Genomic DNA, 17,809 nt, shown 5'->3' on the forward strand with positions numbered 1-17,809 from the left:
CCACCATGCTGGGTCCTCACTTTGTTACTCCTCCTCTCATTTATTTTTTTAACTTCTTGTTCCTTCTTGGCTCCTTCCTGCCCTATAAACACGCTTGAGGCTCATCTCCCCCCACTCGCCAGCCCCTCTCTGCCCAGCATCTGATCTAACCTTGCTGCTCTGTCCCCTCTGTCATCAGCGTCTGCTCCCCTCCCCCGCTGGGTGCTGCTTTCACGGAGCCCGTCCCCAGCGACGTCCTAATTGCTGATAATGAAGGATATTTTTAAGCCCTATCTCCCTGAATCTCTTTGCTGATCATTTTGGCTACAACTTAATTCTGGAAGCTCTACTTCCCTCTCTTCTGATATCACACTCTTCTGGTTTTCCTTGTTTCCTATCCATGTTTGACCATTTCTTCTCTCTCTCTCTCTCTCTCTCTCTCTCTCTCTCTCTCTCTCCCTCTCCTTTTTTAAACTGAGTTTCTCTTTCTCAACCATCCATGAGTATATGATACATTGACATGGTTGGAAAACATGGGAATACACAAAAAGGAAACTCAGAAAAAGTGGCACTCTCCCTTGTCCCTTCTATTCCATTCTCATTCCCTGTTCTTCCTGTTTCGTTCCCACCAACCCCCTGTAGTGATGGGATTAGCCGACCTATCCTTCCTACACAAGAGAGCAGACATGTGTTGATTTCCTTATGGTCTTTCTCACCTGGAAGATAGTACACTATAGTATACATACTCTTGTGCACCTTGCTTTTTTCACTTAACAATATATTCTGGAAATCATGCCAAATAAGTGCATAGAGATTTTCTTCATTTTCTTTCTATTACAGCCATAGTACTTCATTGAGTGAATATACCATAATTTGTTGAACCATTCTCCTATGTGTGGGCATTTAGGTTGGTTTTTAAAAATTTGGAAATAAAAAAAAGGCCAAAAAGAAAGAACCTGGGCAATGGTAAAAAGGGGGCCTCAAGGGAAAAACAAAAAAGAACAAATTCCAAGGCAAAAAGTAAGTACACTTAAAGTTTCATTAGACTTTGCCAAATTCCCCTAGAAAAGACTTGCGCCAGTTTGTGCTCCCACCAGCAATGTATGAGAGTGACTATTTTCCCAGTCTTGTCAATCAAATACTCTGTCATACTTTTTCATTTTAGCCAAACTAATAGTTGAGAAATGGCATCTCAATGTTGTTTTAGTTTGTATTTCTGTAATTATGAGAAATTTTGAACAATTTTCATATGTTTAAGGGCCATTTTTATATTTCTTGTAAATTGTTGATTTCCCATTTTTCTGTTGGATTTTTGGTCCTTGGTTTTGCAATTTTGAAGAGTTCTTTGTATATTAGGGATATTAGTCCTTTATCTGTGACATATGCTGCAAACATTTCTCCTAGTTTGTCAGTTATCTTTTGACTATGTTATGGTAGTTTTCATCATCCAAACCTGTAAACATTTTCATATAGTTACATTTACTAGTTTTCTATTGTGTATTAGTTTTAGTTTTTTTAGTCAGAGTTAAAAAGCCCACACTATTGTTAAAGAGAAATTCACCCTCTTTTTCTGGTATTTATATGATTTTATGGTTTCATGTTTAAATTTAGATCCCTTATCCATTTAGAGGTCATTCTTGGTTTGAGATACAGATCTAATTTTATCTTTATTCAAATGACTACCCAGCACTACCTATTAAAAAGTTTATCCCAGAGATTTGAGATGCCTGCTTTACCATACACTAAATTTCCGTATGTAAGTATGTCCTGAGCTTTCTGTTGTATTCCACTGGTCTATGGTCTATACATAAGCCAGTCCCACAGTGTTTTAATTATAGAGGCTTCATGGTGTGTTTTAATGGCTGATAGCTCTAGAACCCCTGCTTAGATTTTCTTTTTTAAATATTTTCCTGGCTATTCTTGCATGTCTGTTTTGCCAAATGAACTTTAGTATCAGTATGTCTAACTCCATGAAACAAAGGCTTGTTGGTGTCTTCATTGAGATTCCATTAAACTTTTAAATTAACTTAGTGGGAACTGACATCTTTATTTAGGATGCTGAGTCATCTTTCCAGGAACAGGAAATGCTTTCCATTTGTCTAAGTCTACTTTAGTTCTTTCCAGACTAATTTAAAGTTTTCCTCAGAGAAGTTTTGCATATTTTTGATAAGCTTCTCATATGTATGTAATCTTCTTTCTTGCTATCATATATTGGGGTTTCTCTAAGTAATTTTTCTAAGTATTATGTTCTTTAAATAGTTAATATTTGTGCATAAGAAGGCTATTGATTTCTGTCTGCTACTTTTTTATTTTGCTACTTTACTTAATTCTTGTATTGTTTGAGTCAGTTTTATTGTTGAATGTTGATTTTCCAGGGCTTTCCAGTTGCCATTATCCTAACTTTGTCTTTTTCTTCCATTTCTTTCCTGGATTCAACCAATTCTCTTTTTATTATTTTCTCTTCTTTGTCCATTTCTATTCTTAGTTTTTAATATTTCCATTCAAGATCGTTTTTCATATCCAAATGCTAGTTTTGGTATATTTAATTTGGTTTTGAGTTCTTGCTTCATGGTTATTTTCTTGGGGGAAACTTTCATCAGTTGAGGTGTGTTAGGTCTTATTTTCTAATTCTTTATAATAACCCTGTATCTGTTTATTCCATTTTCTTCCTTTTTTTTTTTTTTTGTGGTATTGGGCTGATTTTTAAGATTCCTGATTTGGTGACGTCTTTTGTCAGTGTAACAAAGTCCAGATTTTAAAATGGATTTTGAGAGTGAGTGAAGCAAGAGATTTGTGTCTTTCAATTTTTTGGTACTCTTTCCTCTTGCCCACATTTCCTGCCCTGAGCTAAAATTCCATTGATCACCCGACCTTCATGAGCCCCTGCTCTCACCGGTGAGCCACAGTGATGTTTGGGGTCTCCCAGAATTAGTGTCAGTTCAGAGCCAGCATCCAACAGTCCCTGAAAGGTCTGATTATTCCTTTTCCTCTGATGAACTATTACCCTGGTAAAAGCTAATAGGTTCCTTTGGGGAAGGCTGGGAGAAAGATTAAATTTTTCAATATAAATTTCAGTTCAAGGATATTTAGCCTCCCCTTCATTCAAAGGGTTCTAGGTCTGTAAACTAGCTCAAGTCTGGGAATTGATTGAGTGGTCATGACTCTTTTTATGGTTGAGTTTAGACCTGCAGTCCCCAACCCCCCAGCCACAGACTGGTACCAGTCCATAGCCTGTTCGGAACCAGGTCGCACAGCAGGAGGTGAGCAGCAGGCGAGGGAGCAAGGCTTCATCTGTATTTACAGCCGCTCCCCATCACTCACATCACCACCTGAGCTCCGCCTCCTATCAGATCAGTGGCTGCATTATATTGTCACAGGAGCACAAATCCTACTGTAAACTGCGCATGTGAGGGATCTAGGTTGCTCCTTATGAGAATCTAATGCCTGAGGATCTGAGGTGGAGCTGAGGCAGTGATGTTAGCGCTGGGGAGCAGCTGCAAATACAGATTATCATCAGCAGAGAGGTTTGACTACACAGAGCCCATAATAAATTAATTGCTGGTAGACTCATATCAAAACCCTATCCGTGAGTGGCAAGTGACAATTAAGCTGCATCTGATGGCAGACTTTATACTGGTGAGTGAGCATCTTACTTCAGTTGTACAGCTGTGTCTGGTGGGAGGATTTAAGTCAGAATTCAACACTTATTTTAGTCTTTGTGTGGCCCACTCATTATTTTATGTACCACTTGCATCCGCACCTCTTTGCCACACTGTGCACTTCTCTCAGTTACAGTTTTGCTAAGCCCACATGCTAACCCAGCAAAAATGAGTGAAAAACAAGTGTCACTGGAGAGCTTCTTTGAAAAGGAAGAAAGACCCAATGATGATACAACAGAAGACTCTAAGACTGCCAACAAAATGAAAGCTGCATTTAAAAGAAAATGCCAAGAATCCTACTTAAATTACGGGTTCGTTGCAACAGGTGATTCACATTCTCCAAGCCCAATTTGTATAATATTTGGTGACTGGCTATCCAACAAAGCCATGAAAGCTTCAAAACTGCTTCACCACATGGAGACCAAGCACCCTGCATTGAAAGACAAGCCTTTGGAGTTTTTCAAAAGAAAAAAAATGTGAATATGAAGAAGAGGAGCAATTATTGAAGGCCACCACTTCATCAAATGTGTCTGCCCTGAGAGCATCATTCTTAGTGGCTAACCGCATTGCCAAAGCTAAGAAGCCCTTTACTTTGGTAAAGAGTCGATCCTGCCTGCTGCTAAGGACATTTGCCGTGAACTTTTAGGAGAGGCTGCAGTTCAAAAGGTAACACGTGTTCCTCTTTCAGCTAGCACCATAACTAGACAAACTGATGAAATAGAAGAGATTATTGAGGCACAATTGTTAGAGAGGATTAATGAGTCAGCGTGGTACACAATCCAGGTTGACGAGTCTATGGACATTGACAAAGCAGCGATGCCTGTTTTTGTGCGATATATTTTTCAGGAGGATGTGCATGAGGATATGTTATGTGCACTTTGGTTGCCAACCAACACCACAGCTGCAGAACTATTCAAGTCTTTGAATGATGACATATCAGGAAAACTGAATTGGTCATTTTGTGTCAGTATATGTGTGGAGTGGCTACCATGGACAGCTTTCTGGTTTCACTACTCAGATCAAGGAGATCACTTCTGAATGTGAGTCTACGCACTGTGTCATCCATAGAGAAATGCTGGCTAGCTGAAATATGTCACCTGAACTAAATAGTGTTTTGTAGGATGTGATAAAATTATCAACCACATTAGAGCACATGCCTTTGACTCACGTATGTTCGCACAGCTCCGTGAGGAGATGGACGCAGAGCACACATGTCTTCTCTTATGCACAGAAGCGAGGTGGCTTTCTAAGGGTAGATTGCTGGCCAGAGTTTTTGAGGTATGAGAGCCACTCCAGAGATTTCTTTTAGAAAAAGAGTCACCATGGGCATCACATTTCAGTGACACAGAATGGGTCACAAAACTTGCTTACTTGTGTAACATTAAACTTGTTCAACAAACTCAATCTGTCACTTCAGGGGAGATTGATAACTGTGTTCAAGTTGGCAGATAAAGTGGCTGCATTCAAAGCCAAACTGGAATTATGGGGATGACGAGTGAACACTGGAGTTTTTTGACATGTTTCAAACATTAGCAGAGATTTTGAAAGAGACTGAGCCAGGACCTTCTTTCTCCTGGCTTGTGCATGATCACCTATCTCAGCTTGCAAAAGAGTTCGAGCATTACTTCCCTACCACTAAAGACCCCCAAACTGGAAAGGAATGGATCTGTGACCCATTTGCGAATAAGCCAGGTGAATCGACTTTGTACCAGAAGAGGATCAACTGCTTGAGATTGCAAATGACAGTGGCCTTAAAAGTATGTTTGAGACAACTTCAAATCTCCATACATTCTGTATTAAAGTCAAAGCAGAATATTTTGAGATTGCCACAAAAGCCTGTTTCCATTTCTAGCATCTTATCTTCTTGAAGCAGGGTTTTCTGCAGTGACAGCAACCAAAATGAGATTATGGAGTACACTAGACATAAGCAACACCCTAGATGGGACCATCTAGTTGCAAGAAAACAAGCTCAGGGCTCTCACTGATTCTACATCATGGTGAGTCGCATAATTATTCCATTGTATATTACAATGTAATAATAACAGAAATAAAGTACACAATAAATGTAATGTGCTTGAATCATCCCCGAAGCACCCCCTGCAACCCTCTCAGTCCATGTCTTCCATGAAACCAGTTCCTGGTACCAAAAAGGTTGAGGACCGCTGGTTTAGACGTTGCTCACTTGACCTAGAACTTTTCTGCTTATACAGATGAAGAAAGAATTTAGTAGGCTTCCTATCTATTTCACTTCTAGGAACACCGTGGTCAACTAGCCAACTGCAAAGTTCTGCATGAGTCAGACTGATTGCTGCTCTGACTCTGCTGTCCTTACAGTAACCACACCCACCTTGGCTTCAGTGATCGAGTGCCACCACTTGGCCCCTGCCACCCGGGATCAGTTACACCCATTGCATTCAGGTTTCGCAATTCAGTGCCTGCAGTTCCCACTGTGAGGTCTGGACTACAGAGAAGAGTGATCATAGAGCTCTTCGAGGAAGCTGGGGTTCCCCTCACAACTTTATTTCTTACAGTCGTAGTGAAAGGTATGTCTTCTAGACCCTCCCAGTCAGGGTGAGTAGGTCTTAAATGACAAATCCACTCTAACATTCCAATCTCTCTAAGCCTTTGAATCTCTACATTAAACCAAGGAACGTCCTGCATTTTCAGGTCACTCACTGTGGGCTACCTTTTGGTGCATGTTTCAGCCAACCCCACAAACTGTTAGAGAGAGCCCTTTCTAACTCCCCAAGCTGTAATACTAAACGTAGACTCTCTGCTTAGTGAGCCCATCTCAATAAACTCAGCCTGATCCAACTTTAGGTGTCTTCCACCATTATCCCAAACCTTGGTGTCCATTCCCACGTGTCCCTGGAATTTTGTCAGCATTGTCTTGCACGGCAGCTGCCTCAGAAAAGGCCGCTCATTTCCTCAGGCCATGCAGGGTTAATGCCCTGAGAACAGAGGGAGGGAAAGGCTGATACCACTGGAGGTGGGCAGACCACTTCTTCTGGGGTTAGGGGGGCCACTTCTGGGGTGGGAAGACCTCTTCACCGGCGAAGAACACTCATCTGAATGTCCCTAGTGCCATCAGGGTCTTCCTGTGTGTCCCTATCCCAGTTTACAGGATCCCATTCTTTCCCAAGCAGTGATTGCACTGTAACAATAGACACCCTACAAGGCTGGGGGTCAATGGTGTTGTCATTCGGCCAGCTTCAGGATGAGATTTTGCAGTTTCTAGATTTAGAGTGATTTCAGCCCTGCAGCTACAGGGGATAAGGACCTCCTTCAGGACACACATAGAAGTTCCCAGGTTATTCGTGCAACACTTGAGCTGGGTAGTCGAATCCCTGAGCACATACCTTTCTTGCACCGCTTTGTCCAGTGACATTAGGAGCAACCGGCCAACCTCATTAAATTTATTTGTTTTCTAAAAATGTTTGAAAGTGTTATATACAGAGTCACCCAGCTCCTTGCTTCTTGTAAGTGCTTGATATGGAGTATCTACTGCAGATATTTCACCTATGTCTATAAACAGTTCGCTGTGGAAATCAGTGCTCTGTTTCCTACTGGAAATAGAGTTGTTAGCACCTTTAAATCTAATCAAATTAGAGAGCCAATTCCAGAACCGTTACATGGTAGGTAACGTTATCTCCATCTTATAGAGGAGAAAACTAAGGCTCTGAGAGAGTAGGTGACTTACCCAAAGTCACTCAACTAAAAATTAAACTGAAATCTGTGTGACCTACATATTGGAACTGCTCTTTTTTCTTTCCTTCTAGTCTTTCTTTGTAACAACCGTCACACTAATGATTGATATTCACTCGTGGTTCGCTGGGATCATCCTTCTCATCTAACATATGTCGCAGAGACAGATACACTTTGTGGCTTTGCAGCTGCTTCCCACCCCTATTCAGAGTCTATACATCAATTGTCCAATCTTGGTCAACCCATTTATCTAGCTAGTAAAGATAATTTCTAATTTTACTTCTCTTATGAGATTAGTCAGCTCTTGAGAATATAAGGAGGATCTGTAAGGAGGATGCCTTTCCTGCAGTCATCCTAGTCACTGACTTAAAAGGAAAAAAAAAAGGTGCTGTCAAAGACTAACAGACTAGGGAAAAAAAAAGATTATCTTACATTGGCAGCAACCTTTCTACTTGGATATTATAGAAAAGTGACATTTTTTTAGTTCTCTTTTGACAGATATCTAAGTACATATCAAAGAACAAAAGTACATATGTCATTTGTTTCTTCTTTTTTCTCTCAATTTCTAACTCCTGATTATTCCATCAAAGGTGTTTCAGACATCTATTGCCTGCATGCTGCTGATCCTAACCACCGTCTGCGGAAAGATTTCTGTTTTCTTTTCCCTTTCCAGCCCATTCTCACCTCATAAAAATCTAGATGGAGTGTGTTTGGGTAAAGCTAGCGTATTTTCCTGGCGATCCCCGGTGCTTAAATCCAGTGCTAGAGCCTCAGCTTATATTTTAGATGCATGGAAAAAGAAGGGACCTGGATGGTGGAAACAAAATAAACAGATGGTTGCCTTGACGATCTGTAAGACAGACTCTTTCATGATCGTTTTTTGTGGTTTTCTTTGAAATAAATAGTGAGACAGAGATACAATTTGTGTCTCGTTGACCTCCTGCAAATGGTACCAAGGCCCACGAACTGCACAAAACACCACAATGTCACTGCCAAAAAGCCACCTTTACTTGGATTGACTCCCCAGCAGTCCCACCCTGCATCATCTTAGGGAATGTTCACCGAGACCTATTCCCAAGGCAGATCCTGGTGTTGTGGGAGTGAGTGGGCACAGCAAGGAGGCTGTGATATTTCGGGGGAAGACAAAGGTAAACAATTATTGTTACATGAGGCAGGATGTCATAGTACAAAAACACACAGAGTGACATGAAGTCACAGAGAACGAGAAAATTCACTCCAAATGGGAAGGTCGGGCAGAGGCCCTGGAGGAGGTGAGGGGGTGCTGACTGAAGGAAGACAAAGAAACAGAGCTAATCAATTGGAAACCTTAACATGGACATGTACATAGTTTCTCCTAGGTCAGTGTCTAAGTTGTTCATACATTTGCTTGTAAATGTATTTAAACACACACACACACACACATTGAAACAGAGGCTCTTCCTCCAAGCTGTGAAAATGTCGGGCAACTTCATAAATATGTTTAAATTTCCTTTTACATTTTCCTGTGCTCAGATCCCTAATCCAGGTTATAACACAGGCTTGCAATTCTACAGGCCTTGTAGACAGAAGGCTCAATAATTACAATGCAATTAGTAAAGCCCAGTGACCTAGAACATAAGCTTTAGAGTCAGACCTGAGTTCATGGCCCCACTGTATCACTGCCTAGCTTTATGTACACCTGCCAGATTGTGCAACCTCTGGGCCTCAGTTTTCTCATCTGCAAAGTGGAGATGATAATAGTGCTCATTTCACACAGTTTTGTGATAGTTACGTGAGAGAGTGTGTGCAAGCCTTAAGCATGGCGCCTGGCATCTGTTGTCCATCAGTTAATGTTCATCATTAGTTATTGCTGCAAAACACAGAGTGTTCATAAAGTTTTCTCCAAGGAGATACAACATTAGGCTTTCATATGACTTTTCTAAATGCTTGCTGCTATTCCAATGCAAGAAAATATGCCAGGAATAAAAAACATCTCCAACTCTTTTAAATATTGGAAGCTAAAAACGTCTCCAGTTTCATGAGCCTGTGAGGTCACAGTTTCCTTTTATGCCAAATCACAACAGACTAAACCCCCAATCTGTTTTCCATCTGGAAATTTAATCTTTTTCAGGTATCCAGGCATTTTGGGGACTCCCTGGAGAATTTTTATTTAGAGGGTACCTCCCTACCTGGCCCATAGCTTGCCACCATGTTATAGGTCCAGTTCATCTCCCTGAAAATGAGTTTCACTGAGTATTTTTCCACTACCTGGAATCCAGGCCCCAGCTTCTGAAAGCCAAGAGAAGGAGTGGCTTCCTTATCACTGCAACTCAAGGTCCCATCCTGATTTTTCAATGACTTCTTCAAAGGACATTTTGTCTGTGGGAAGGATCACTTCCTTCAAAAGAAATCTCATTCCCTCCACAGGGCCCTCAAAAGACAAGAAACAGCACCCTTAGTTTGTGGTATCTAATTAACATTCGCAACTAGAAGGAACCAGAGCTCATAGCAAGATGGATGATTCCAGATCTAGGGAAGGAAATATGCAAGATGAGCCTAGGATATCCTATTGTGTCAGAAAGCAAGGAATACATATACCACATTTTGTTAATCCACTCATGAACTGACAGACACTTGGATTGAATCCAGATCTTTGCAATTGTGAATTGTGCTGCAATAAGCATTCGAGTGCAGGTGTCTTTTTGATAAAATGACTTCTTTTCCTTTGGGTAGATCCCCAGCAGTGGGATTGCTGGATCGAATGGTAGGTCTGCTTGTAGTTCTTTGAGGTATCGTCACACTGTTTTCTGCAGGGGTTGTACTAATTTGCAGTCTCACCAGCATTCCTTTCTCTCTGCATCCGCACCAGCATCTATTGTTTTTGGACCTTTTAATATGAATTAATTCCTTTTGCAGCAATTGGAAGGAAGTGGAGACCATTATCCTTTCAAGAATGGAAAAACACACACCACATGTACTCTCTAATAAATTGGAAGTAACCAATGGGCACACAAGTGCACAGAAGGAAATAAAAGTCATTGGAAATCAAGCAGGGGGAGGGGGAAGAGGAGAGGTACAAAAGCCCACTTAATGGGTACAATGAACACTATTCAGGTGATGGACACACTTGACTTGAACCATGTAGCAAAAGCATTTGTACCCCCTTAATATTTTGAAATAAAAAAATAGCTTTTTCCACTCTGTAGTAAAAAAATTAAAAATTTTTTAAATTAAAGAAAAGAAAGCAAGGAAGGGAGACTAATGACTTGTGTCCAAAGGACAAAGGGGCCAACAAGAAGGGCCACAGGCCAAAGATGGGATGTATTGAACATGTAAAAAGGATGATAAATGCAACTGACTAAAACACAATGTGTATATTAAAATAAATTCATGAGTTTATAATTTATAATGATGTGGGAGAAAAAGCGAGAGACAAAAACAACCTTAGCAGCAACTTTGCTGGGTACCGTTGCAGCAGCAAGTCTTTATTTAGAGAATTGGCACTTAGAAGGAAACCATTAAGCATTTACCTTGTCCTTCCTGCACAAACTGTGTTGCAGGGAATTACAACCGCCCTAGTTGTTCAAAAACACAATTAGATAAAAGGAATAAGTTCTTGTGCTTGATAGCACAGAAGAATGACTATAGTTAACAACAATTTATTGTATATTTCAAAATAGCTATAATAGAAGATTTGGAATGTCCCAACACAAAGAAATGGTAAATGTTTGAGCTGATGGGTTTTCTGATTATCTTGATTTGATCATTATACATTGCATGTGTCAAAATATCATATGTACCCCACAAATATGTGTGATTATTATGTATCAATTAGAAATATATATCTCTTTCTTATCCCTACTTGATAAGAAAAACTCTTTTTTACGTAAAAATTCCAGCTAATACATGAAGAAAGACAAAAAATAATCAGAACATTACATTGCAACCCCCAATGAAATAATCACTTCAGGTAATAATTATTAACAGATGAAACCATTGCATGAAATGTTGATGGGAAACTTTACCATGGAGGAGAGGAGGCTATCACATCCTGACCCATTACAGCTCACTAAATTTGGAACATCCTGATGGAATGCAATATGATGCCCACAGCATCACATCTGAGATATTGTTATGTCCCAAATTGAACTCGAATCTAACCCTGACGGGAAAGCTAAATTTCACTTAAAGGATTGTAGGAACAAGTGAAGTGACATCACAAAGAAACAGAGAGGTAAATCTAGCATGCGGAACATTCTACAGGGCAGCTGACCCAATTTCTGAGTAAGTCAATGGCATGGCAGAGAAAGGAGAGGAGGGTTTTGCTGTTCATAAGAAACCCAAGAGATTTCAAATCTAATGTAATGTGAACTTAGTGTGGGTCTTGAGTCAAACAAACAAACTGAAAAATTTTTTTTTAAATAACGTCAATTTTGTTCAATGTTTTAATGGCATTGTGGTTACGTAATGAAATGTCATAATTTTTAGCAATGCATACTAAAGTATGTAGGGCTTTGCTTTGAAATACTTTAACAAAAAGAAAGAAAGAAAGAAAGAAAGAAAAGAAACAAATGAAAATAAGATAATAAAATCTTAGTAATGGCTGAATCTGAATGATGGGTGTACAAAGAAAAAGTTTAAAAAAGAAAAGGATAGATAAAACAAATGCGCCAACACCTTGATAGCTGCGGGAACTGGAAATGGAAATATGAAGCTCGGTTGTCTCTATTTTTGAGTATTTGTAATTTTTATAGCATGTAAAGGAAACAAACAAGGCACAATTCTAGGACACGGGTACATTTCTCAAAATCTAAGTTGTGCGCGCTGAGATCCTACCACATGTGCGATTTCGGAAATGCCGCATAGGATGGACGGGACCTGCCCCAATGCTGTGCCCTCTAGTGTCCCCTGTGCACAAGAAGAGAAGCTGAAAATCACCTTTCTTTGTGCAGATAGATTCTTCAGTCTCACCCTAATCTCCTGTGAACAACCGCGTTAGCAAGATCTCATCCATCTCCCGAGAACAAGCAGCAATTTTCTAGTATGGTGTCATCTAAATCCTAATTTAGAAAGAAACAGTTTCCTAAAGCAAACTACCCGCAGGAAAACAACTGTGCTTGGAAGAAAGCATCCTTTAAATCAATACAGGGAGAAGTTTAGGTTTGTGGAGCCTCCCCACTCCGTCTGGCTCCTTCCACAATGGGGGCTTTGCTCTGTCTTGACTTAATCTGTGCCTGTGGTTCAGGAACTGTTTGCTTCCCAGTGAATTCAAGCTACTGCTTTTTCTTATTGTGGTAAAATATAACAAAAAGTTTACTGCCGTAACTATTTTTAAGTGTACAGTTCAGTAGTGCTAAATGCAGATGCTCCTTGACTTATGATGAGTTTACAAAAACACACTTTCGACTTAGGATATTTTCAATTTATGATGGGTTTATCTGGGTATAGCCCCATCATAAGCCGAGGAGCATATTAAATGTGTCTCGCCATCGTGGAGTGGAAAACTCCTAAAATGAACTGTGTAAGTCAAGGACAGTCTGTACGTTCACACTGTAGTGGAACCAATTTCCAGAACTTTTCATCTTATAAAACTGAAGCTCTGTGTTCATTAAACAACTTCCTTATTCCCCCAGTCCCCCAGCCCCTATTTTACTTTCTGTCTCTGTGAATTTGACCTCTCTATGTACTCATGTAAATGGAATCATACAGTGTTTGTCCTTTTGGGACTGGCTTATTTCACTTAGCATAATGTCTTCAAGGTTCATCCATGCTGTAGAATGTGTCAGAATTTCCTTCCTTTTAAAGACTGAAAAATATTCCATTGCACATATAAACCACATTTTGTTTATCCATTCATCTTTGATGGACATTTGGGTTGCTTCCACCTTTTGGCTATTGTGGATAATGCTGCTATGAACGTGGGCGTACCAAGCCACCACTTCTGACAGCATAGTTTTTTCTCATAGAGGTTTCAAAAGCCCCAGGAACAGCTCTCAGCCCAGGTTCAAGCCCAAGGTACCATGAGCTTCTCTCCCTCTGAGAGGTCTGCCCACGCTCCCTGCTGAGGGGCATCAGCCTGTGTGAGAGGGGGGCAGCTCTGGACCTCCTGACGTCACAGAGCCCAGATAGGGGTCCTTGCCTTTTTCCTGGAACTCTTTGTTTTAAACCAATAAAAATAAAATATGCTGGCAGGAAAGTAAAATGCAGAAATTCGCTCCCTGCTGTTTTCCATTCCTCAAGGGTTGGCTGCTGTTACATGAACAGTGTGTATCCTTCTAAAACTTTACTCCAAACATATACAAAGGTATATGTTTGCTTCGCTTTGTTTTTTATGAAAGTTTACTTTCTCACTCAACAGTGTATCATCTTTCCATGCATTGTGAAGGTATTGGAAATCTAAAGTATTTCGCATTTGTATGCTATTACGGACGATGCCGAACTATCTTTATGCATACATGCTTGCGTATTCATATTAATATTACCGTAGTTTGGATGTGGAAATGTTGGGTCAAGGTTATGTACATTTAATACTTTGATAGGTACAGCCATATTGCCTTTCTAAAGAGTTATGCTAATTTACCTGTTAGCTTTAAAGAAAGATTTGAGCATATTCTTTCACGTTTAGGGCAAACATATCCAGTCTGTGCCTATTTGATCACCAAATATTCTTTCCTCTCTCCAAGCCAGTCTAAATAACCTATACAACTTAATTAAAATCCACTTGGAAAATCGCAGTTAAGTTAGTAAAATCATCTAGTTTTAACAACTATTGTCTCCTTGTGGCCTTAGGCAAATTTAGTGGGCAAAATGTAATTGTATAGATTACAGTGCAGATGATAGATTTCTACAGATGATAGATTTCAGGATTTCTCCTCTGAGGTCTGAGGACATATAAAATTAATCTTGTAAATATTTGCATCTTTTACTTTCAGGATTACATAAATATATTTTAAAATACCAAGTCTTTTCTGGGAAAAAAAAAAAACTTTTGCTCCCTGTCTTCTTCCCTTTTTGATTTTTAACTGTTTGAAAAATTATAAATTGCCTAGATTAAGATCAAGTCTTCTAAAGCTTTTATGCCAATTTGCCTAGGAGAAATATATGTCCCAGATCCCAATTTTTGATGACTTAAGTCACTTGAATGGTTTGTGTATGTCAGCCTAGGCCAATGATTTCGCAATGATATTTCAAATATGAAGATTTCATCACATAAGGCAAAAAAAAAAAAAAATTGTTCGTGGCATGCAAATTTGAAAACGAGCAGTTGGTTGTCCCCATTAGCAACCAATACCCTGAGAAGAGAGGCGGTATACATCACGTTTGTAAATATTTTTCCTTCTCAGAAAAATAAAAGCCGGGATTTGAGCAGAGCCAAGCGCCCGCCGGCCCCGGGTCGTCCCGGGGCCGCGTCCCCGGAGCCCGGGCTGCCTTTGTGTGCTGGCTGCGCGCTCTCCAGGCGTGTCTGCGCGGCGCCCGGGCGCAGCCCCACGCGGGGAGGGCCGGGAGCGGCCGCCGGGAGCCGGCCGTCCTCTTAGGGAGATGGCACTGGTAAATGCTCCGTTGTCATGCGACTATTGATCTGCCTCACTGTGAGGATTCCAGGGGCAAAGTGACCCTCCCTCCCGCCTGTCCCCTCCCTTCCTCGCTCCCTGCCGGTTCTCCCGCTGCCGAATCCGAACGCTGCCGCTCTGCTCGCCTCCCCCTCTCATTCCTCTGGCTCCTGGATTCCTGAAGTTATTAGGAGAAATAAGGTAGCCGAGGGGACCACATGGAAGTTGTGACAGCTCCCAGCGGCGGCGCGCCCCTTTGGTGTGTGCCCGTCCCTCGGCCCGGGAGTTGCCCGCTGACACGCTGAATGAAGGAGGTCCCCTTGCCAGCCAGCCTGCCGGGATGGGCCACTGCTGCTGCAAGCCTTATAACTGCCTCCAGTGCCTGGACAAGACGGTACTTTGCCTTCCCCTCTCCTCCTCCCCCTCCTCCTTCGCAAGGGCAGAGAGAAAGCGGTGAGCCAGCCACCTCTGTCCCCGTCCCCCTAGCATGCGTGTGCGCTTTGTTGGTGAACAGGAAGCTCCCTTTACTCGTTCCACTGTGCTGAATCGTGAGTGGTGTTCACAGAAACATTTGGTCTCACATACTCTGCAGTGCCTTACATAATTCTTTATTCCTGCAGTCTCAAATGTAACTGTTGCATTTTCCTGAAATAGTAGGGCTCTGCTCAAACATTTTGAAATCCAAACTGCCAGGAAATCCTTGGAATATTCTTAATGCATTTTAATGTACCTGTGAAACCTAAGACGGTCCAGTGGGGAATTTAGATTAGCTAGATATGTTTTCCTTTGCCAAGGGCTAACTTTGAAAGTTTACCACTCTTTTTTAGAAACAGCATCCATCCCTGTAATTTATATTCTTGACATCAGAGAAGAAAGCACACCAGTGTAGTTTTTCTTTCTGTACTTTGCGTCACAGAGGGATGAATAGCAGAGAGGTGAAAACTTAAAGAGCCAGAGGGAGTCTCAGGGTGTGTGCAAGTCTTCACTGCAAGATAAATTCACAGCCAGGGAACTGAAAATAGAGTATCAGAGAGAATTGTATAGCAATTCCAACATAAAGCCTTTCTGTGTTGTTTTTTTTTTTATTTCAGCATATTATGGGGGTACAGATGTTTAGGTTATGTATGTTGCCCTTGCCTCCCCACTCCCTGCCAAGTCCGAGTTTCAAGTGTGCCCATCCCTTGGATGGTGCACATTGCACTCTTTGTGTATGCAAATACCCGTCCCCCCTCCCCCTTTCTGTGCTTTTGACATTTGCCTACTCTGTGAGCTTGCAAAGGGATTAGGTTATGCTTTTAATTTCACTACTAGAAATCTGTGGACAAGAACTTTTGTCTCTGATATATTTTATTATCATATACATTTGGATTTCTCAAAGACGCATGGAATGGAATTTCACCGGGGGCTGAAATTGCCTCCTTTCCACCATGTGGGGATGAGCTATCTAGATAGCTTGAGATATAGTATGTGACCAGGCCAAGGGAAATATATGGCTTAATATAAAACTCATCACAAGGCAGTCACTTGGGAACATCTTAGCTACCAGTTCTGCTTATGAACTTTGATCTAAAGTAGGGTTCATACCACCTAGTAAAATTAAACTGGTACCTTAGAAGTCACTTAGCACTTTTGCTCCATTGGAAATAACTACTTCGATGGGTTTGGCTTTTGCTACCATGAATATGAACTAAAATATTTATACACACATTTATGTGCCTTTAACAAATAGAAATATAAAACATTTGCATTTTATGTCTGCAAATCCAACATTGAAGTGATTCAGCCCTTTTTCAAGAGAAGTGGTCACAAAAAGGTGTTGAAGGGAGCTTTCCAACAACAGTTATAGTAAAAGGGAAAGATTTTCTACATGTGCAACAATATAATAAAGTTCACATTTCTAAACCCTATTACAAAAGTTTTAGAAATAGAGGCTGTAATATGGAGGCCTTTTTATTTGAGAAAGTATATTTAAAGTGAATCTGTTTCCCTGTTTTGTTTCAAATCAGTTTCTTGAAAATAATTATCCCTATGTCATTCTTGAATTCAGAGATTTTAGAAGATAATTCAATGTTATTTCATCTCCTTAGTAGTGTGATATTTAAGTAACTTCTAAATGTGTTAGCTTTTGAACTTCAAACTCAATACGAATTATTCTTTACTGGTGAAAACTTAAAAATTTACACTGCATTTATCAACTTTTTCATCTTGTTCACACCCACATTTCTTGACTTTTCTTTGCTATATTTCAGAATAATATTCCCATTTGAGGTTTTATAGATATATATTCATAGGTGATCTTTTAAGGAATTGAGAACTTTCATTTTTTAAACAAGAAAACAGATATATTTTTTTTTTTTACATAGTTGCTTTTCAGGATAACTTCACAAGCAGGATGCCAAAACCATTTATTTATTTGATTGTTACCTACCCATTGGGCCAGGCAGTGCATACTAGGACGCTATAGGATTCCACTCCAACCTCAAACTCTAGAAATCGATACTCCTTCAAATCCCATGATAAAATTCTTCAGTCTGTTAATCACCTCCAACAACCCCAACATAACATGGATGTAAAAAGCCTAATAAAATTGTTGGTAAAGTTGTTGCTGTATTTTGCATTACAGAGCCCAGCTTAATAAACCTTAAAAAATAAACATTTCCTCAGAACTTCATACAGATACAAAATAGAAAACTTTATTTTGAGAAATAAAAACATTTTATTAACAGTTTGATCATAGTACAGCAAAAGATGTTTTGAAACACGTGGTGGAAAAATTAAAGATACTTTTTAAGTAATCAGTTTCAGAGATGGGGCTAAGAAATTTGAATAGTTAAATGCTGCTTTAGCATTAATTCGTTAGGGGAAACTAGAATCTTTCCTAGAATATAAAATGAAAAAAAAATTGTTAAATGAACAAATGGTTTTTAAAAGCTATTT

General features: G+C 40.2%; 1 protein-coding gene across 2 annotated transcripts in view; it reads left to right on the forward strand.

Annotated features, from left to right (window-relative positions):
- The window catches only part of MTUS2 (microtubule associated tumor suppressor candidate 2), a 369,464-nt gene that overhangs the window by 285,852 nt on the left and 65,803 nt on the right, over nucleotides 1–17,809 (forward strand). The window contains exon 1 of one of the 2 annotated variants that reach the window (XM_012642134.1): nucleotides 14,982–15,266. The exons of the other annotated variant lie outside the window; for it this stretch is intronic. Coding sequence (XP_012497588.1) covers nucleotides 15,213–15,266 — 54 coding nt within the window. The 5' untranslated portion in view covers nucleotides 14,982–15,212. Of the gene's footprint in view, nucleotides 1–14,981; nucleotides 15,267–17,809 lie in introns of those variants that run through there. 2 annotated transcript variants of the gene reach the window in all.

Source organism: Propithecus coquereli, unplaced genomic scaffold, assembly GCF_000956105.1.
Source record: "Propithecus coquereli isolate 6110/MARCELLA unplaced genomic scaffold, Pcoq_1.0 Scaffold175, whole genome shotgun sequence".
NCBI classification, from domain to species: domain Eukaryota; kingdom Metazoa; phylum Chordata; class Mammalia; order Primates; family Indriidae; genus Propithecus; species Propithecus coquereli.